Source organism: Rhipicephalus microplus, chromosome X, assembly GCF_043290135.1.
Source record: "Rhipicephalus microplus isolate Deutch F79 chromosome X, USDA_Rmic, whole genome shotgun sequence".
NCBI classification, from domain to species: Eukaryota; Metazoa; Arthropoda; class Arachnida; order Ixodida; family Ixodidae; genus Rhipicephalus; species Rhipicephalus microplus.
In genome coordinates, this window is record NC_134710.1 from 357,401,646 (window position 1) to 357,425,288 (window position 23,643).

Below are 23,643 nucleotides of genomic sequence, written 5' to 3' on the forward strand. Positions count from 1 at the left end.
TCCAGCTCTCATTTGAATATATTGAATGTAGCTCTCTCGTGAATATTAACACCACCAGGTTTGCTTCTAATTCTAATTACTTGCTACCACTCATTCACATGAACTATGGTAAGAAAACATCTAAATTCTCTACCATTCAAGTTTGAAATAGCTTGCCTGTTGAACTTAAATCTGCGCTCACATTTTCACTTTTCAAAGCATTCATAAAATCTTTCCTATTAACTGCTTATTACTTTGCAATAGTTGCCTGTTGAACTTAAACTTGTCCCCATATTTTCACTTTTCAAGACATCAGTAAAATCTTTCCTTATAACTTTTGATTACATTGAAATAGTTTGCCTATTGAACTCCCACATTTTCACTCTTCAGAAAATCCATAAAATCTTGCCTTTCAACTACTGATTGCTTACCTTAGTTAACTCTTTCGTTACCACGCCTATTGAAATCATCACCAGTGATCGACGCTTTTGGATCATAAATTTGGTTATGTTAAATTTGTTTCCTATGCACGCAGTACTTTTTATTGTAGTTAGTTCAGCCACTCAACTTTCAGAATGAATTTGAACTTCAGAGTCGATTTGAATTTGCCTGTTTTGGCAACATAGTGATTTTTGACAGACCTTTGCACAAACCGATGTGCGTGTATTATTGGAAAAGTACTGGTGAACTTGACAAGTGCGTGCCCCTCGTGATTATGCTACAGTGACATCGAATTTATGCAATGAAAAGAACCTTTGCAAGCCTAATATCGAATTAAAGTGTCAGCTTCACAATTTAACTATGTTGAGCAGTAATAATTGCCAGAAATTTATGCCAGATATTCAATAGAGAGTTGTTCCCAGGAGTCCGGAAACATTTGTTCTAGAAAGAATATTTACGTTGGTCCGTCGTGCATTTAAAGTGTCGAGGTGGCCTTCTCTGACAGTTTCCATCTGCTTTGGTTTCACTTGCATTGTTATATCAGACACAGGGTTACATCTAGTGTCACTAGTCGCTCCTATGACGTCGTCGTTACGCGCGCATGGGTGCGCACCAGTGCTGCAAAACACATTCGCTGCTCGAAACTGTCTTGCAACCCCACCAAATTGAGTGAGGATTAGCTTAGAGTGTGAGCATGACAGCATCTCAGCTTCAAGCTTTATGGCGACAATGTTTGGTGTCATCCTGAGATATCCGCAGTCATTCATGAGTTTGTTTTATTCACATCCTCAAGTTGTCTCCTCCACCACAAGTGCATATAGCTACTGACCTTTGTGAACAATCTTAGAGCTACCCTGGTTACGTGCGTTGTCCACAATTACGCTGGAGCGCAGTGGGCTGGGGCTGGCTGCGCAGCTTCTCCTAAAGGCAAGAAGGCCCCTGGAGCACATCTTGGCCCTGACTACGGAGCAGTGCAATACATTTCAGAACTGCAGGCGATATTGGCTTTTTTTTTAAACGATATGCGCAAAAATTCAAAGAAATATGCTTATATGCATATACTGGAACAGCAACCTATGCGGAGTGAGGTGGCTCATGAAAAGAGGTGATGCTAGATGAAATAGCGAAGTTCATTGGACACCTCTGTATAAGGGGATTATTCACATCACAGGTATCTGTCTATATTGGCCCACCTGAAGACCCTTACAGCAAAACAACAAAAATTTACTGAGAAAACTGTACGAGTACACTTGCATCTGATGAAAAACGATGCAATGCTTCACCATATGGCATGAGCAACGAAGCAGCACTACGGTTCTGATCTTGTCAGTCCATGTGAAGAGAAACATTTTGTACAACATTCATTATTTTTTATACTGTTCCTGGGTCATATTTTTTGCAAATAGCATTTCATTGGGTAAAGTTTGGTATGCTGCAATGCGTGCTGGAGCACTTTTTAAACTGCCCAAAACAATCTTCCCGAGACATATGAAGAACAACTATTTTTGCGTGGTAACGAAAGAGTTAATGTATATAACATTTTTTTTTCACTAGCTCACACTTCTGTTATTTGCATTTACTTTTGTGTCTTATATAAGTTGTTTTCATTATTATTTTTTTCATTTCTTTGTACACTTGTTCTACTATAATGCAGTATTAATTTTTGCATTGTCTTTCACTTTCCATTGCATTGCATGTTATATTTTACATTTTGCTTTTATTTCATTGTATTGCTATTATATATTTCATTTTGTATTTACTTGTTCTAGCACGTCGCTGCTTGTTTTGCCTTGTGTATGATTATTATTACCATCTGCTAATCTTCTGTGTTTTTAATTCACTTTTATTGTGGTTTTTAACTGAGGGTCTCGTTTACAGTATTTATACTGTGGGACCCTCATCTGTTTATAAGTATTATGTAATTGATGCTTATATAACCAATAAACTGAAACTGAATACATCTTTGCACAGAACCCACTATGAGTGAACCATATTCACTTTCACGATGGCAACAAAATTCATTTGGAAGTCTCCTAAGCCCATATTTTCTCAGGCCTCCAAAGTTAGCAATAACAACCGCAAAATCCCTGATGTTCGTGACACCAGTTTGACGAAAGACTGCTTGGATTTTTCCATTTAGAGCAGCAGGAGTTGATCTGTTGTTGATCGACTGTAATTTGCACTTTTTTGAGGAATCCATTTTTGCCCTTGATGAAGGTAGCTCTTATTTACATAGTGGGCACACTGATTTTCTATAGTGAATTTAAACCTACGAGAGGAACATAGTCTTTTTTTTGCAATTTATACTGTAGGAAATGATTATGACGCTTCTTGCAGTGACCAGTTCTCAAGAAAGGCGTCATAGACTGATGCCCTGTTACGTATGGCCCTAGAAGTTATCATGGCAGATGCCATTGTGCATGGACCTGTTGGCCACAAAGTTTTCCTTAGGGGTCATTGCTTGGACTAGAGTGATAAACGGCAGGCTTTCCTGGAAGATACTTATGCCCCTGTGACACGTGATCGGGCGAGTGAGGCAGCCTTATAGTGAAACTGGACTGCTGGAGAGGTTTACATCGAACGAGGGCACGTATTCACCTGAACGCAGACATAGATGCTTGCAGGTGCACAAGACCACTGCTGCCATCTCCTCCAAAAATGCCAACAAACAGCATACAGCATACAGAAAGAAGCAGGATAGTTACTATGTATAGTTATAGCAATTTGACACAAAACAACGAACTTTGCAAGCAACATACACATTGTTATTAGATTATCCCTGCAAATTAGTTACAGCATTTCCAGTGCAAGTGTTCCAGCGTCAATCTGCAAGGCAGAGTTGCATAGACTGTGAAGGAAAGCCTTAAAGGACCTTTAAACCACCTCCAATATTTCTTCAAACATTTTAAGTAAACACGTGCACAGTGTGCAGAATACCATCGCGATCAACGATTCTACACGTGGTAGCGCTATGAGTCGCCGGCACGCCACGAATTCCAAGGAACGATCTCTCCTCTCTTGGTCTTTTGGGCTTCCGCGTGACATCGAAAAGTTGAATCGTTGACTCACAGCACATATATGCAGCAATTATTCAAGCAAGAGCCTATGACTTACGGTTAGTCTGCAATCAGCTGTCCGCGCTGCTTGTTCTCCGTCGTGTTGCACACGTGCGTGCGCACACTTGCAAATCAGCTACTGCGGCTCGTAACAGAAGGTCCATACCAGCATGGTTCGTACAAGCAAGGGCGAGCATGGCAGCAGCGGTTCGCCAAAAAACATGCAGCCGTCGAATTCGATAGGGGGACGGAGTCACAGTAACCAGAAGTACACGGTGTTTCGAGCAGGGCATCGGTGATGACTTATGTCATGTGTGATTTGTTGATTGATATGTGGGGTTTAACGTCCTGAAACCACCATATGATTATGAGAGATGCCATAATGGAGGGCTCCGGAAATTTTGACCACATCGCGCGTGATTGGGAGAGGCACTCAGCAAGAGGGCAAAGCGGCTTTGGGAGAGGATAGAAGCTGAGGATAGCAAAGAAAAGAGCGAAAGGAGTGATCACCGCGTTTCGTTAATCAAACATGTCTCTCTGCTACTACGGCACCATTTCGAAAAATTCTCACGACCCTGTGGCCGTTGTACACTTGCACACAACTTCACCACCACCACTGAATTTAGGCTTCTGGGTGGTTTAGGGGCCCTTTAAAGAGGCCCTGCAACATATTTTCACCAGCGTCAGAAAATGCTGCCTAAATGTAGTCGAAGCTACTAAAGGCAGTGTTTCAATAGATAGTGTTTTCTGATGCGAGCCAAGCATTATAGTACAGCACGTGGCCTGGGATTTACAATTACTTTTCAAAGTCAGCTAGAAATTGTTCCTTCTTCTTCATACAAATGATCCCATATACCTAAAGTCACAGCCAATGGCTGATTTGAGCACCATGAGCTGCATAGTTACTAAGGCCGCCAAAGGAGGCCGCCCCATGTGCTCATGCACTCACAATTACACTGCAAGTAAACCGTGCATTCGAAGAGAGAAAAAGTTCTCAAGGCCATGATGTATGCAGTGATTTAACTTCTTCCCCTCGTGTCATTCCTACCACCTTAACTTCGAGCATCCTCACCGGGAAGGGAAAAAACAACTACAGCATGCAACAAATCTATATACAACTCCACTCGTACTCAACGGATTATAAAAATTTTTGTGGTGGTCAATTTGTGATGCAACAAACTCCTTAAAAGCCATTTGATAGTTACATGACAAAGTATTACAAGGCCTCTTTGAAGGGGCCCTACAACACTTTTCCAAGTAATTGCCTAATGGCTTCATTAAATGAGCTTATTGCCTCATAAATCAAATGCTGCAAAAAACTTTTGAATCTGTCAAGTACAAGAAAAGTTGCAGGAGTTTGCCTCTTGCTTTAAGAGCTTTCTCCATCTTTTCGTAGCCCATTGAAAGCAATGCAGCGATGGGGGATGATAAGGACACAAGAAGGTGCACCCTTGAGCACTTTCTTTTCATTTTTCTTCCAAACGCACGGCTTGCTTTTAATGTGATCACGCGCATGCACGTGGCACATGGCACATCTTGCAGTGGCCGCAGTAACTATGAAGTTCACGGTACTCAAGACCGCCAACGGCTGTGGACTTTCGGTATATGGCGCAGTAATTTGGGTATATGGCATCATTCAGACAGATAGGTGAGAGTGATTTTTAGCCGACTTTGAGAATTGTAAATTCCAGGCCACGTGTTCCACTACAACATTTGGCTAGCAAAATTCTTCAGAGCCTCGACTACCGATCAGCAGTGTGTTTTTACCATGTTGAAAAAGTGTTGCATGGCCCAGTCACCTGTGACTACACCTTTTTGTTTTAATAACTAGGGACATTCAGCCAAAAAATAAAAAAGGGTACCTGAACGGTTTTATCACACCAGCGATTTGCAGCATTTTCCCCACTTCTACCTCCAAGAAGCATTTGATAAGCACAGGCCACTTCATAAGGATCCTTTTGCTTCAGCTTTTGATCAAGACACACCACAAGGATGGCTTTCTTAATAGATTCCAGAGATTCCACATTCCGAGGATCTACAGCAAAAGGCATAGCAGGGTTCAAGCAGGGAATGCCCTTACAATGAATAAAAACATCTTCTTAGCAAATATCAAGAAATACAACATCAACAGACACATTCCTGCTCTATTTGCTAAACGTGTATTCTAACACTATTATAAAGTGCCTGCTGTTTCGATGTCCTTGACCTACTACAATTTCCTTGTTTCCAATGAAGATGAGTGCACAAAAGGGCAATTATTAATGTACTAGCTGACAAAAAGTGTGCTTGTGTATTTCAAAAAAAATATTCAATTAATCATTTGTTTATGGCATGAACATTCGCAATGTGCTCATAATTTGTTATCAGGCTTAAGAGTGGTAAGCGCATGGAACAACGGTGTACTTCTCAAGTCACCTGTATACGTGCATGTCTATATTTTTTGTTTAATAGCTCACTCTAAATTAATTATATATTGTTAATTATTCAGTTTTATTCGATAAAATAAATGGTTTATCGGGTTTACCTTCTCTGTCATGATTACAGGAGCAGCAAACCATTTAATGTTGTGGTTACTAGATATGCAGTGATACACCACGGTGTTTGAGTTTGTGACTTTAGTTATCTTATTTTGATGTTGCTGTATCCTTCATTTGAAGTTTGCGAATTTGGGTCACAATCCTGCAAGGTGTCTGGTAGATATATTACCCTGGCAAGTTCGAATTCTTAAAAAGATGTTTCCAGTACATACTTTGTGTTTCTAATATGCAAACACAATTCTATTAAAACACATTTAAAGTATTAGAGCCCTACCTATCACAAAAAAAAATTGCAATCACAAACAGCAGCAAAAGCCTACTTGTAAAAGTGACATAAACTCTTTTTTCAACACCAATAACGAAAGCCCTTTCCAAATGATGTCTTCATAGAAAATGCTGAAGAAACAATAAAACTTTAATCGCAGAAATTTCTCATTCTAGACGCAGTGAAACACATACAAGGACACTTAAAATGACACGAATTTTAGCGGAGAGCTTGCCAAGTGTGGGTAGAGGTAGCCAAAGAAGAGAAGCACAGCATACATCTACTGGGTTCTAGCAGCCACATCAATGAACCAAGAGACAGTGGAACAAGGGAGAGCAAAGGGCAATAAATAGAATGCGCTATCAAGAATGAAGTTTCATAATTCCAGCCTAACATAAAAAGAAGACCAAAAATTTTCCACAGAAAACAAGACATGCAATAGTTCTACCTTCTCCGAGAAAGTTTCGGTCTTTTCTTGTCCTAAAAACACACAGGTATTAATTTTAGACATCAACTACCCTAGTAAAAAGCTCCTCTGTGATATCAAGGACTAACATAGATAGACGGCACAAAAGGCATTCGGTACAGATGTCCTTTCACACAACCACAAGAAATAATAACTGAAGCCTGGGAATGTGCCATGCCACGGCATGTGGGAAAACCCGACATAAAATCCAAGCAGCAAAAGAAGACTAGTAATCAGATAAAACACCAGAACCCATCCAGATTTTTTTTTACTTTCCAAAAGCAATAAAATGACACAAGCAATATTTTTTTCCAACTACATTACAAGAAGAAAACCAACTTGAGCTAACCTTACATATTTTTTACGTTCTAAAGATGGCCCCGAAATTGGCAGTGAACCTTTACTTCTCATGCCATCCTTTTTCATGTCTTGCATAAAAACTTTCCTGAAGAATTTTTTGTCACAGAATTGTTAACGTAAAATTACTGCCAAGTTTCTACATTTTATTATGATGGGGCTCCCCCATTTATAAGTTTCATGCTATTTTGAATTTTGCTTACCTAAAGCACAGTAATGCTTATTAAAAATGTAGGTGCATACAGGACTATGAGCGTAGTGCATATTACATTAACAATCTATTCATAATTTGTTATCAGACTTAACACAAATATTTAGGAAATAGCCATAAGAGCCTGGCAAATGCCAACATTAAGCAGGAGAGATCAAGCTAGCACATTCAAGGTAAGCACATTACATACTTCTATTTACAATAATGTAATAGAGACAAATAGACAAGGTGGTGTGTTCACCTTAAGCGTTAACCCTTTGTATCACAGTATCCACATATGTGGACAAAACATATACGTAGATCAGGCTTACCAGCGCAATGCCTTTAAGATCAATTTAAAATGACGGCATTACTTTAGCACTCTTTGAAAACACCTATATGAGTCAACTTTTGCAAACAACAGTAAGTGCACACAGAACAACGGTGTTCTTCTCAAGTTGCCTGCATGCGTACGTGTATGTTTACATTTTTTTTCAATAGCTCACTCTAAACTCATCAAAAAAATTTAGTTATGCAGCTTTATTTGAGAAATGAAATGGTTTATCGGGTTTATCTTGTTTTCGTGTGAGTTTTGCTGCACTGTGACGGAACTAAGTTCTGTGAGTTGAGTTGTCACTGCAGTGTCCACTTTGTGGGCGCCAGGCATACTGATTTTGTGCAAGAAGCTGATGGGATGATGCATGGCAGTAAGACTCACTTCATTTCTGTGCTGTTCTCCACAAAATACTATCTTTAATATAGCTCAATATGCCTTTTAGAAGTTACTTTTAGAATTTATTTGCCTCATTTAGTTTTCGAGTAAGTGACGAAGACGCACATGCCATAATTTTTTAGCTGACTAGAGGAAGTGAATGCTTAATAACAAGAAAATGCCTCTTGAACGATGCTACTGCTAATGATGAAAGTATTCTCTTTGAACGTAACCATGAATGCAGCGGTAATGATCATCTATGACCGTAAAGATGATGACGAACACATTGAAGTAAATGTGTGGGCAAGCAAATGGACTTTGAATGGCGATAACGATAGCGATGATCGAAGCACTAAACATGAGAGAATTAACATGTTAATGATAGGTATAATAAACGATGATGAAAGTGCTGAATCAAAGCTGTTGGCAAGTGGCCACATGACTGTTTGTGATGACGATGATGATATTAACGATGAACACGTTGAACTTATGATAAAGGTATCGAGTATGGTAAGTAGTGATGAATATAATGAATACTGCGGCGAAACATAGCCATCAATCAGCAATGTTTTCATGTACGATGCACTAGAATGATAGACCTAGTTTAACTGATGTTCCTAGCGTCCACACGTGTGGACACTTGTTTTCTTCTAGAAATAAAGCTCCTGCTCATTCCCGTGGTGTCTGAAGGGGTCACTGCAACGAGGAGGAGCGTACATCGCATTCTCATGGCTTTTCTGCGAAACACTGCGCTGTGTGACATTTGGTAATGGACCCCTACAATTCAGGAGATGCTCAGGTGGAACAATTGCCGGCTATTAGGCCAGGATAACCCCACCTGTTGCAGCACCACCACAACTACCAACACCTTCACCACGACACACATATTACTGTCGCACCTTTCTAAAGAATTCCTCATACCACTTTTTCCACTTAAGATATTATATTTGAGCTTTCATTCCATCTACACACAGAAAAAGCAAGACAACAGCAAATTCAAACTGTAACAGAGCTATGATGACTTCAACTTCTAAATTCCATAGCAGGAAAAGTACGAAAAAAGGACTACTTACTTTTGCAAAGATGTTCAAATGCCTTCGCCCAGTTGTCTCTGTGCTCAGTTGTCAGTACGCCAACTCCAGCACCAGCACTCACTGACATATTTACCACCTTACGAAGTAGCTCGAGAATTTGGTGCTCATCATATGGATTTCCTTGGCTATCATAAACATCAACTGCGAAAAACTGGTACAAGACCATACCGTATCAAGGTTGTTAAAATTAATGCATGCAAATCTCACACCTATGTTTTATAGGTTCTAATACAAGAACCAAGGCAAAAGCTTTCCCACAAAAGTGTAGTTTGGCTATGTTGATCTTAAGCGACAATAAGCAAAACATTGTGCCCCCTCAAGTCTCTGTATATTAATGAGAAAATTGACAACATAAAAAATCCTACAAGAATATGTCAACAAAGATACATGTGTTTGCTTTGACAATGCTGCTGCTCCAAAGTAACAAGCAGCTATGTCATTGATTTCCGGTGCGTTCACGTTTCATAAGGCACTTTAGTGAGGCACAGAGGGCAAAACCAAGTCCACTGGCATCCCTGTGCATTAAGGAATTCACATGTATTCAATCCCAGCTATAACAGCAACATACGCTGCTCTGTTGGTGAAACAATTATGTATTTTGGCAACTAACACAGTCATATCTGTACTTTTAATGATGTTAACAGTAGTAGAACTGAAGATCAAGCGTTCTTATGAATTTTTTTAGGTAAAGTGTCTTTCTTCTCATGCCAAATACTATTACATTATTTTGCAAAAGCTCCCCCTAAAAAAATAACTTCCATACCTCATTGTTGTGCACGATGAGCACATGTTTAGGAGGGTTGTTACTCAGAAAGTAAGTTTCCAAGCTATCCTGTTTATCACCTGGGACACGACATGTGCTGAAAATTTTTTGGTACTGCGACATGTCCAAAGGATGCTTGCCCATCATTTCTGGAGCCAGCTGTTCCCTAGCCAAGAAAACAAAGTTTGTTTTTCTGTGTTTAAGCTATTCCTTTATGACAACCTCAAAAACACAGCAAAGCAACACAACTTAGAAAATATCTGACATGAATATTGTTTCCAGTATTTCTTTAGATGAGTGTAAGAAATTTTCCATTTGGCATTATGCTGAGTCTGTTCATCAAAATCCCCCAGAATTGCAAGGTTACCAACAGCCAGTGAGGAAATAGCATACAATCGTAGTCTCTGAGAATGCTCAAGCCAGTACTTATACTATTCTTCTGTTGGCCGCTTATTTGCAACCAGAGAACAAGATGAGTGTGTTGAGGTGTGCATGTGTGAGGCTTCTGAAGCCTCATCTCGCTTACAGTTGACTAAAACCAAAAGAAGAGGTGCATCAGATCCACCCAATATTGCTGGAACATGTCGTCATTAACAGTAAATGCACAGGGCTTAAGGACTCAGCTTGCTGTTAAATCTTAAAAATTGAAGAAAAAACAACAACAGGTCTATCTTTCTATTCTAGTTCTTGTATGCCAAAGAAGGTGTCATATTATATATGCAATCAGATTTTACTAATCATAAAAATAAGTGACAAAATTAACTTTACTGATTTTTGCCCCATGCATGAATAATCACAAGCATCATAGCAAAATGTATACATACAAAATCAATACCTATCCCTCAAAACAAGGCATGTGTTACAGACAGTACTAATATTATTTCACAATTTCGAAGCATATGTGCAACCAGAGCAGAAAGTGCATATTATTGAGTATTGGGTGCCAGGATATACTGTCGCGCCACTATGTGGAGGCATCCCTGTGACGTGCTGGGTTGGATTGCTCCACCAGTCTCCTCTCCCGCAGCCGCTCTCAGGTCTCCATTTTTTTTTTATTACTGTTCTTGCTGTACTTCACTTCAACTAACTTAGTAAAATACTAGCTGCTGCAGGTTTTTCAGTAACTGCACGGAATGCTAAATAACTGCTTCAAAAAAAAATATTACGATTCTCATATTGCTTGACTGCCAGTGGCATCTGTTATGGCCACCTGTATGAAAACCACAGGAGCCGAGTGTGCTGCTCTAGAATAGAAGCATCAAACAGGAATTAACGTGTGCTTGGGGCGAAGAAACATACTTTTCCAGCAAGAAATGAGTGTAACCGTGCTACTTCATTCATTGTAGTTTTGCATCTATGAAGTTGTGCATGCTTGACGTCACAAGCATGCACAAACTTATTCCTGTTTAGTTAAAATAGCCCTACAAAGCACAGCACAAGCAGATTCCCTGCTTTGTGGGAAGCAAGCCAACATTCTGCGTGCAGCCGCAACCTTTCTGTTATGACTGTGGGAGAATGCAAGAGCTTTTTTCGGAGTTGTAGCTAGGTAAAACTTCACAAGAGGAAAAGTTTGTCTGTGGCACAATCTTAATATTTATTGCACAGATTTTCTACCATTGTCACACGACGCACGTTTGATCGCCATCGAGCCACACAAGGGCAAAAATTTTGAATGACTGGCTCAGCTCTGCAGTTTCTACAAAGGGTTAAATCATGATCAAAAAATGGGATCTTGATCTGCCTCGATCACACTAGCAAGTGCGCTGTGTACAAGCCGGCCATATTACTTTGCACGCTTAAATGAGCATGCTGCGAGGCCTTGCTTACCGTGATCTAAATGGCAATTTCATGTTTCAGTAAAAACTAGTGTCCACTTTCAACAGCATCACTCATAAGATGTGACATTTCACGGCAGGTGTTAGAGGGTGCATCATCTTTCAAGATTGACCACGTTTACGCCTGTAGCTCAAACCAACATAGAGAAGAACAAGTGACAGTGGCTATGGCCCCATTCCACGGACGTAATGTATAAGTCGCAAGTCACTGACGGAAACTCATGTGGTTGGGAACACACATGAGGGCAAGTATCACAGACACCTGGGGAGGGGAGGACGACTGTGGTGAAAAATACCTTGGCGAGACAAGTAGCGTTTAGCAAAGACCCAGGCGGTGCATATATGATATAAGAAAGAAGGTTTCGTCGAACACACTGGCCGAACACGCAGAAGAAACTAGCCACGAAATAAACTGGAATAAGGCAGAGATAGTGGAAACGGAAAAGAACAGGACTTCTAGGTTTCATCTTGAATCTCTCACAATTCAGGCAACAGTGTATGTTCTTAAATGTAACGACATCAACCTCCCCCACACATATGCATCAACGTCATATTGTAAAATATACATAACCGGACTGTTTGCACATTCATTTTTTGTTGCAATAAACGAGGCTTCCATGTGGAAACTGAAACATTCTGCTTTTATGTGAACATTGGTGGTCGGTGCTCACATTAACCCATGGCCTTTGAATAACAACCACAACAGTGAAAGAGAAAGATGACAGTGGCATCAAGTACATAGCGTACGCAGCGCACTGTGGCTTGCCGCCACTACTAATTTTTTCTGCACTTTTTCGGTTTGTGCAGTCTCCAGGAGTTTGCACACATCAAGTGAGAGCGAAACAACGCTGTTCAAAAGTGAAAACATCGCAAAGTCACGGTTCAAAACAACACATTAAACCGTCCGCTTCCTTTTGCCAGAGCAAGGCAAGATTACGTGATCCAATCCTGAACGTCACAGCAATTGTAGCACCCGCGCCTCCAGTTGTGGGCCTCGCACATAAAATCAGGGTAATTCAAAATTGTTACGTAACAGGATACCCATGATGCAGGCCTCCAGTGTCCAGGAGAAATGAGGCACATGTGATATCGAATGACACACCAGTTCGAGTCAAGAAGCATCAGGATTCTCGAGGTGCTTTCCCCATAATCATTCCTATATTCAAGTGTTTACAGCCCAGTCGTAGTACAACTTAAAATATCAAAACTATAATCAAAATACATTTTCCGTTTCAAATATCATTGCTTCAGATCAGAGGTTGTAGAAGAGTGGTTTCATTTTCATGTTCTTTTTATTAATTTTTTTCAAAGTGATTACTGTATTTACTCGTGTAATCCTTGCACTCGAATAATTTTTGCACCTCCCCCCCCATCGCCCAAGAAAAATACGATTTCTTTTTTTTCCTCGAGTAGTTATCGCACCCCCGAAAACTGCCGCAATAATGTCGTCTGCTCGTTCCAGCCAGTGATGATGACAGCGCACGCCATCTAGCGCCATCTCTTAAGCATCAAGCGTATTATTGCACACAGATTCAATCCAATCCAAGCCAAGCTGAAGTGGCCAGTATGCGTTGCGGCGTGTTTTCTATGCTGTGTCGGTAATCTTGGCACGTTATGGGGTGATGCTACATGGTTGCTTCAAGTTGCCATTGATAGATCATGCACTAAACGACGGCAACAGGGCCGCGGGTAGGCCCTTCGGAGTCTAAGAGCTTTGTGTTCGCTACTGGTGACGGCAGCTGGAATCAATGAGGGTGGCGATTTGGGCTTGTTGGTATGGTTGCATGATGATGGATGGTAGCGCAGACAACGAACACGGACAAGAGAAGGCACATAGACACAACACAGCGCTAACTTTCAACAACAATTTATTACACGCAGATCTCCGTGGTGTATGCGATCCACCACGCCAACGTCGCACGTGCGTAGCTCTAAAAACCATCAAATATAACCAACGCGCGTGTTCCAATACTTTACAATTTTATATTTTTCAATCTTTTTCTACTTTTTCTTTCTTCCTTTTATCCCATGTTACCACAAACCCTATCGCGAATACATGTAATCAAGTTCCTTATCTGTCAACACCACTGATGGGCTGCTCACACACGTGTCACCTAGCTCTGCAATTCTGCCGGCCTCCAATACCAACCGCGTCATCTCGTGCCTACTTCTATTGATTATAACCGTTTCCTTGAATTTCGGTGTGCAATTACATCTCTGGCAATGCAGGGAAAGAAAACCATCAGGAACAACACTATTTACTTTGTTATTGTGCTCGCGCAAGCGATCGTTTATGCATCTACTGGTCTGACCGATATAACACTTTCCACAAGTAAGTGGAATGAGGTATACAACACACATGATGCACTCCACAAATAGGTTTCTATGTTTCTTTTGGCATACATTTGATTTTCCCTTGTCTGGTCTTGTGCTTCTGCAAAGACTCACCAACTTATTGGGTGCCGAGAAAACTACGTTAGTGCCACATTGCGGAAAAATGTGGCACTAACGTAGTTTTCTCGGCACCCAATAAGTTGGTGAGTCTTTGCAGAAGCACAAGACCAGACAAGGGAAAATCAAATGTATGCCAAAAGAAACATAGAAACCTATTTGTGGAGTGCATCATGTGTGTTGTATACCTCATTCCACTTACTTGTGGAAAGTGTTATATCGGTCAGACCAGTAGATGCATAAACGATCGCTTGCGCGAGCACAATAACAAAGTAAATAGTGTTGTTCCTGATGGTTTTCTTTCCCTGCATTGCCAGAGATGTAATTGCACACCGAAATTCAAGGAAACGGTTATAATCAATAGAAGTAGGCACGAGATGACGCGGTTGGTATTGGAGGCCGGCAGAATTGCAGAGCTAGGTGACACGTGTGTGAGCAGCCCATCAGTGGTGTTGACAGATAAGGAACTTGATTACATGTATTCGCGATAGGGTTTGTGGTAACATGGGATAAAAGGAAGAAAGAAAAAGTAGAAAAAGATTGAAAAATATAAAATTGTAAAGTATTGGAACACGCGCGTTGGTTATATTTGATGGTTTTTAGAGCTACGCACGTGCGACGTTGGCGTGGTGGATCGCATACACCACGGAGATCTGCGTGTAATAAATTGTTGTTGAAAGTTAGCGCTGTGTTGTGTCTATGTGCCTTCTCTTGTCCGTGTTCGTTGTCTGCGCTACCATCCATCATCAGGCAGCTGGAAAGCCACCAAGAAGCGGTGGGCCTGCCTTGGGCCTAAAACTGGGATTGACGGTAAACTTTATTTCTTCAGAAGGAAACTGCGGACGATTCTGTTAAATAGCCATCAGCCCAATACTGACGTCCTACGCTTACCTTTTGAGGGCTCCTGTTGAGCGACGAACGCTACCGTTACGCCCGCAATGCCCACAAACTTTTCGTATGGTATTCTAATTCTCGACTATTTGCTTGCACTTTTTGTGTCTCAAATAAATCTTGCCTTGCGTTGAACCTCTGCTTTTATTGTTGAGGTAAGTTCTTATTATAGTACTTCTTAAAGCTTGCTGTAAGTTGCTGGTGTGAGAATCCTGATTTGTGGCCACTTCGTTTTCTTTTTCGCTCTGTACGTTTTTGTGGAAAGTTTTCTCCGCGTAATTCTCGCACCCCCCAACTTTGCATCAGATTTTCGGCAAAAAAAGTGCGAGAACTATGCACGTAAATACGGTAGCTTCTGCAATTAGTCTTGTAGCCCACCGAAATTTTCAAGTGAAATTCCTAACAAAACACTACTCGGACATCCAGTTTTCAACATCAATCACAGACCTGTTTGGTATAATACAAACAAATAATAAATGAAGTAAAACTGTATTATATTGTAATGTATTTAAAGGGGCCCTGCAACACTTTTTGAGCATGGTCAGAAAATGCTGCTGATCGCTACCGACAACACGCGAGCTAAATATTATAACATAGCACGCGACCTGGAATTCACAATAAATTATCAAAGTAAGCTACAAATTGCTTCCTCTTCTCTCTACAAATGACAGAAGACGCTAAGAAATCGCTCGTAGAAAGCCTATCTATCAGCTTTTGGCTGATTTGAACATGGCGCGCTCGGCCGTTACAGAGATCGCCGCAAGAGGCCGCGACTTGTCCACGCGTGCGCGTGCAATCACAGTGAAGAAGCCGCGCACTCGAAGAAAAAAAGAAAGAAAAAGTGCTCAAGGTCACGAGGTGCGCATGATGCCTCGTGACCCTGATGCTATTCGTAGTAACTTGCGCCTGCCATTCCTCACTGATTAACTTCCAGTGCTTTCGTCGGGACGAGAGAAGAGAGAATGCCACATCAGCATGCGACAAAAACTTCACTCGCACTGGACGAACTTTCAAAACTTTTGTGGCTTTGAATTCGTGAGGCAATAAGCTATTCCAGTGAATTCGTACCATAGTTACATAATAAAGTGTTTCAGGGTTTTAAAATGACAAGCATTAATACGGTGCAAGCAACACAAATTATACACGCAGTCCATCTAACTCACAAAGAAAAAAGCACAACATTCTAAAATTATAATTTGTAAAGTGAAGGTGTAGAAATAAAACATCCCATAAATATATAAAGAAAGAGTATTCAGAATATGCATTTTAAACAGCTACACATTGTGCAGCCTGCAGAACTCACCGTTCCACCAATGCCTTGAAGTCTAGAGCTCCAGCTATGAGCAAAGCAGCGTGCCTAGAAAGGAAAAATTAGATAAATAATGCATCTTCCAAATTCTACATTTACATGACACAGAAATGCCAATGTGGATTTCTGAAGTTTTATTACCTCAGCTGGTCTTCTTTCTGCTTGAATGCCTGCCTAGGCAGTGCCATTGCAGGGTTTGAGTACACAACGACTGGCATCCTATATGCGAGGTAAGCACCTTGCAACCACCAATCTGCAAGCTAAGCACAAATTTACAATATATAGTGTAAAAACAAAAAAAGTAATAGTCTACCATATATCACTCATTCTATGCCAGACGCACTGAACAATACACCTGACTACATCTAATTTCTTTCTAAAAGAACATTGATAAACTTGCTATAGCAACAAGTGTTACCATAACATACTTCTAGCCCGCACCCAAACCAAATACTATTCAGTTTTGAGCCATCGTATTGTTTTCGCAGATGGAGCAAGAATGCCCGACACGGTTACTAGCATTTTTTTTTATTTTATATATAGTCACTTTTTGTGTTAATGTCCCATTTGTCATGGACAAATGAAGCCTTGCTAGTTGATATAATATATGCTCATAAATGTTGCCTTCATTTTTAATGTATTAGCCCATATAAGCCCAAACTTATATAAATTAACAAAAATAATTTATTTCCACAAAATGGTTGCTTCTAGAACCTCAAAAAACAGAATGAGGCTTTTATTTTTAAAAAAACTATTTCAAACAATGATTTTGGAGCCGTCCTATATGTGGGGCACCAATGTTTGACACACCGCAAAAAAAAAAAACGTTAGTGCTTATATCACTGTCATATGAAAGTTACTGCACACCCAATAACTGAAGAACAATTGACAAAAATATCAGCAGCATTGACAACAAGCTATCTGCATATTACTTATATCTTTTTTTTCGCAATACAGCACTCAGCTACACGCACGCGAAATAGCCACTTTGTGACTGCAAACATGTGGCTATTTGTAGCCCAGCGATTACTTAGACTTCCGTGGGATGAGAACAGGGCATCATAAACACAACTTAGGTGGTGCTACCTTTTTCACAGAAAAAACATTCGAGTAACACTGAAAAGTCTCAGCGTCCTACATGTAGGACACTGAGCATATATGGGTTAACACTGCTTATAAAAAAGTATGAAGTTAAATGGCACAAATACAAAGTTACCACATGTCCAATTTGCAAATGGTTCGAAACACACTTCTGCTTTCTAGAACAAAAGAAATACACAGTACAACTGACCCCACACATAGTACAACAGCCGCTACGACCCCATGAGCCTTTTTCATCCCTTTGAGAAACAAGCCTATCCCTAATACATATTAAAGAAGAAGATTTCACACACTAACCCAGTTTTCAGTAGACGCTGCTTTGGCTTCAAGAACTTTATACAACTTCTCTCCGATTCCATTTGGCTTGCCAAACTCTTCTACTACCTGGAAAATGAGAAACGGACAGTAAAGACTATCATTAGCATTTTGACTCAACCATGGCTCAGATGCTTCCCAAGAAAAAAGGCAACAAAATCTATGCCACAAGGGATAAACATGTTTGCAAAATTTCAGACCAGTACACCACAAGGATTCCTTTCCATGGTTCTTGGTATCCCTTTATTAAACCAGCCATGGGAGCCGCATTTCATGGAGGCAAATACTAGAGGGCCATGTGCTTAGATTTAGATGCACATTAAAGAGCCCCATGTGGTCAAAATTTCAAAATCCCTCCACTACAGCATTCTTCATAACCATATCCCAGTTTTGGGACATAATATCCCTACAATTATTCTAAGCTATTCTTTTATCAGCCAGTGCTAATAACTAGCCAATACCAACAACATACCTGGAGCAGTGACGAAGTGCAAGAAAGAAATAGCACTGGAATAACATTTTTAAAATTAACCAAGCCTCAGCTGTTTGATCCCTGTGAGTGAATACTAAATTTATGTCAGTGCACTTTCTTCAAAATAAAAGTTTTGCAAGCCCTGATGCAGGTGTAAGTAAATTTTAGGACTGTGTTTTAAAAAACCAAGGCACTACGACCACACCAATACAGCTAGAATTCAAAGAGCATGACCGGCACACTAAAAAATATTTCCAGGGCTAAGAAAAGTACCGACATGACAATTTCCCTTCCTACATCTTCTGATTTTGTAGGAGACTGTAGACTTCATAGCTTTTTTATTTCGAAGCACCACTAAAAGCAATCCTCTGGAGTTATTGCTTGAGTAGATGTAGTCATAACATCGGGTAAAACATAGGAACACAACATAATCACAGGAAACAAAATACAGAATAAAGCATCACAAGGCCAAACAAACACTGAATTTCCAATCAAAGTAAATGACAAGCAGAAAACAAAAATATTACAAATGTAAACAAATAAGAACAGAGATTACACTCCTTAGAACTGTGCAATCAGTTAAAGAAATACAAGATATACATACATGATGCATTACAAAAGTCATGCCTCACAAGCTCAAAAATTTACAGGGTTGGTGACAGTGACCATGTTGGACGAAAAATTATTCCAACTGAACCTCATTCTAGACATGAAAGACCGAGGTAATCAGTGTGTGTGGCATGACAAGCACTTCATCTTGGAAGAACGAATTGTATTCTAATTTCAGGTTTTACGTGCCAAAACCAGAACGTTACTATAAGGCACACAGTGATGGGAATGGCCAAAAGTGTTTTGTATCAGGTTTTGTAGTGGGAAAAATGATGGTTTGTAGCAGCTGCGCTCAGTTTTGCAGCAGGTTGCAAAAACGAAAAAAAAAAAAAAACAAGTCAGATGGCATTTTAATGCTTTTATTATACAATAAAACGAAGTATTAGGTACAGTGTGTGCATGAGTTCAATAACGGTGCAACTAATGCAAGCTTTAAACAAAACCTAGGATCACAAATATATGCAGACTAGTTGGCACAAAGACACAAGTACACAATACATGAATGTCACTAGCATGAAACACACTAAGCTTTCTTCCCTTTTTTTCTCCGCATGCAAGGGTGGCATACACTCGGCGATCTTTTTTTCGTGCTTGAGCAAGCACTGCTCAGCTTGAACGACAGTACCACCAGGTACCGACACTACACAGTGACAAGCCCACGCACAACTGCAGCCAAGTGTGGCTGTCAGCCGCACGTGGGCACATGGGCTAACAATAACAAACCCATGCCGCCCACGCACAGAATTGTATTGTATTGGCTCTGCCTATGGATGACACAAGAGGTGGCAGCCTATGTGCCACCTGGTATTGCTGAAAAATTACCTTGATGATAGCCTCCAAGATAAAGCAGCACATTGCCAGGTAGTCTTGGAGGCTATGCTCTCTTAATATTTAGTGTTTAAACATTTCTTGCAATTGTGTCGTGAATCCCATGCGTCTTGCACTGTACGTTTTTCTTCTTGCATTGTTAGTCTTTTTGTGAATGCCTTGTCATTGTATTATTGTATTTGCCCCTCCTGCATGGGCCAGCATATTGGCCTGCAGTATCGATAAATAAATAAATACTCATTTGTAGCATGAATGTAGCAGCTTTCACGAAATGTAGCAGGTAGGAGCAATGGTACTCATTTGTAGCATAGATGTAGCAGCTTTAATGAAACATAGCAGCTTCGATCAATTGTAGCAGCTTTCCCATCACTGGGCACACCATATTGGGGGACCTCACATTAACTTTAACCTCCTGGGGTTCTTCAACGTGCACATGAATCTTGGTGCACAGGTGTTCTTTGAGATATGGCTGCCGTGGCTGGGAATCACAACTACGTCCTTGAGGTTCCCTACACGACACCATATGCCAAGTTTCCGAGAATAATAGCAACACAAAGAGGTTATAGAAGTGGCCTGAAAAAACTTTCATGAAGCAATCTGTGGTTGTAAAACTTATGAAAAACTGAGAACCCAGTGAGTTCACAGTATGCAAATTGCTTGAGTTGAGCCTACTTTCTCAGTGCTGTTACACTTTTGTCATGCAAATAGAATAAATTAACCTGACTGCCTAGTTTTACAGTGATTCAATATGTATATTTAGATGTGGAAAGCAGGATGCTGTATAGCTTACAAATATTCAACTACTGCAGAGATTAGAATGACATATATAAGCTGATCTGCAGGAAGGAACACGTTTTATGTTCTGTTACTGCAAGCCAAGTAAATGTAAACAGTTTCCTGAATCTATAGTGCACTTAATGTGAGCTTTCATGTTAAACTAGAAGTCAAACAGATGCAGAAATGGTGGCATTAGCTAAGTTAAAACGACGAATTGCTTACATAAAGTTCAGAGTGAAAAAATATCAGTGTCACATGATGATGATGATGATGATGATGATGTTTGATGTTTTATGGCGCAAGGGCCGATTCACGGCCAAAGAGCGCCAGTTCATCTTACTAAAAATATGGACAATGACTGTGATAAGTGGCTGTATAAGGGCCATAAAATTCCTCGCAGTAAGGCGGGTAAAAACATACAAAAAATAAAATGATGACCATGCCGTGAAAGGTGTGTGTGGTGTGAGTAGATGACAAAAGTTGGTGATAATAAAAGACGATGGTGGATATGTATGGCATTAGCACAAGTGCCTCACTCGTTCAAACCCTTGCGTCCAAGGGCCGTGAGGCATGTGCTTTCTTGTGTAGCCACCGCAGCAAAAACCTCTCTGGAGAGGTCATGCTACGGTATGCCCGGGTATATGACATGAAAGCTGTGAATTTCTTTTAAAAACGCTAACAATGATTTATGACTAAAAAGTGGTTCCCTACCGACAAACATTGCAGGGTGTGAAGGTATATGTTGTCGGTAGAGTAATGGAAAATGTTGTTTTCTTAGAGTTTCTAAATGTTTACACTGGATTAGTATGTGAAGGACTGTTAATGTTTCACCACATTTGTCGCACAATGGTGGATCGTCACTAGACAAAAGATGTGTGTGTGTTGCGTATGTGTGTCCTATCCTGAGTCTCGTTAGTATTACCTCTGTATAGCGCGATTTTGATACTGGCAGCCAATGACCAAGGTGTGGCTTAATAATGTGTAGTTTGTTTTGTGTGTGTGTATTCCACTTGCTCTGCCAGAAGTCTCTGATGTTTCGTTTGAGAGACGGCTTAAGATCAAGGGCCGGGATTAATATGGGTGTAGTGGCGGTGCCCTCGTGGACGGATGCAGCAAGCTGATCCGCCATCACGTTGCCTTGAATTTCACGATGCCCTGGCACCCAGCACACTACAACATGTTGGTTGAGTGTGTAAAGTGTGCACAAAATAGAGTAAAGTGAGATGAGGACAGGGTTTTTTTGTTTTTTAAGACTGTGCAGAGCCGTTACCACACTAAGGGAGTCTGTATAAATTACTGCTTTTTGTATTTGTAATTGTTTGATGTGTTTAGCTGCCACAAGTATCGCGTAAGCTTCCGCCGTGAAGATACGTGTGTCTGGATGTAGAGGGCCAGCATCCGAAAAGGAAGGGCCAACAGCAGCGTAGGACACAGAGGAGTTGGACTTAGAGGCATCTGTAAAAAACTCAGGACGTGTGTATTTGTGTTGAAGTTCCAAGAAGTATGTTCGAATATGGGCAATAGGCGCATGTTTAGTAACTTCTAAAAAAGACACATCGCAATCTATATTCTGCCACTGCCACGGTGGCGGGTATGCTACAGGAGCCATTAAATTGTGTTCGAGTGACACTCCAGTGTCCTCGGCTAGACCCTTCAGGCGAACTGAGAAGGGCTGCCTCATTGAAGGCCTGTTTTGAAAAAGAATGGAGCTCGACAAGTCATTTATAGTAGAGTATGAGGGGTGCCTCTTGTCTGCTTTCACCTTAAGGAAATAAACAAAGGACATGTAGGTTCGTTGCAGATGAAGCGACCACTCATTTGACTCAACGTAAAGGCTTTCTACGGGGCTGGTGCGAAAAACACCCGTAGAAAGGCGGATGCCCAAATGGTGCACGGGGTCCAGCATCTTCAAGGCACTTTGAGTAGCAGACTGATAGACAACGGCCCCATAATCTAAGCGGGTGCGAATGAGGCTTCTATAGAGGTTCATGAGGCATTGCCTATCACTACCCCAAGTAGTACGTGACAACACTTTTAAAACATTCATGGCTTTTAAACATTTTGTTTTTAGATACTTGATGTACGGCACGAAGGTCAACTTGTTGTCCAAGATTAGGCCTAAGAATTTATGCTCGGCTTTGACGGACAGACGTTGCCCGTTCAGTCGAATGTCAGGTTCCGAGTGCATGCCTCTCTTTCGAGAGAACAAAACACACGTGCTTTTTTGTGGGTTAAGTCGAAATCCGTTTTCATCTGCCCATTTGGAGATCTTATTTAAACCCAGCTGAACCTGCCGCTCACACATGGCCAAGTTGCATGACTTGAAGCCAAGCTGAACGTCGTCGACATATGTACAATAGAACCTATTGCGGGGAATGAACAAGTGCAAAGAGTTCATTTTGATAATAAAAAGTGTGCAACTAAGCACGCCACCTTGTGGCACGCCTGTTTCCTGGACAAATGTTTGGGAAAGCACACTGCCCAGACGGACACGGAATGTCCGCTTTGACAGGTAACTTTCGATTATATGAAACATTCTTCCGCGCACACCAAGGTGAGACAGGTCTCTTAGAATGCCGAACCGCCATGTTGTATCATACGCCTTTTCGATATCTAGGAACACAGAGAGAAAATATTGTTTATGGACGAAGGCGTCTCTGATCTGTGCCTCGATACGAACAAGGTGGTCTGTGGTGGATCTACCTTCTCGAAACCCGCACTGAAATGGGTCGAGCAAATTATTTGTTTCAAGGAAATGTACAAGTCGGCAGTTTATCATTTTTTCGAAGACTTTGCACAAGCAGCTTGTAAGTGCTATAGGCCTATAACTCGAGGGTAAAGAAGGGTCCTTGCCCTCTTTCAAAATGGGAATAACAATAGCCTCTTTCCAGGAGGTAGGAATAGTGCCAGAAGACCAAATAGCATTATACAAACAAAGTAAGGTTTTACGGGTTTCGTTTGGTAGGTTCTTTAACATTTCATACATCACACGGTCAGAACCTGGGGCAGAAGTACTGCAGGAGTTCAGAGATGTTCGGAGCTCAGCAAGACTGAAAGCTTGGTTATATCCCTCGTATCTAGTGGATTTGTGTTCAAGTTTCTGCTTTTCTATTCTTGTTCTGTATTTTTGGAAAGTGTCAGTATAGTGGGACGAGCTGGATACCTGTTCGAAGTGTGCACCGAGGAAGTTTGCCT

General features: G+C 40.9%; 1 protein-coding gene across 1 annotated transcript in view; it reads right to left on the reverse strand.

Moving 5' to 3' along the window:
• Positions 1-23,643, reverse strand: part of LOC119161136 (carnitine O-acetyltransferase) — a 68,455-nt gene that overhangs the window by 37,661 nt on the left and 7,151 nt on the right. Inside the window, exons 3-8 of the mRNA XM_037413484.2 lie at positions 17,745-17,831; positions 16,488-16,606; positions 16,341-16,394; positions 9,861-10,026; positions 9,077-9,248; positions 5,339-5,511 (exon numbers count right to left, since the gene is read on the reverse strand). Of these exons, the coding sequence (XP_037269381.2) occupies positions 5,339-5,511; positions 9,077-9,248; positions 9,861-10,026; positions 16,341-16,394; positions 16,488-16,606; positions 17,745-17,831 (771 nt within the window). The remainder of the gene's footprint in view (positions 1-5,338; positions 5,512-9,076; positions 9,249-9,860; positions 10,027-16,340; positions 16,395-16,487; positions 16,607-17,744; positions 17,832-23,643) is intronic.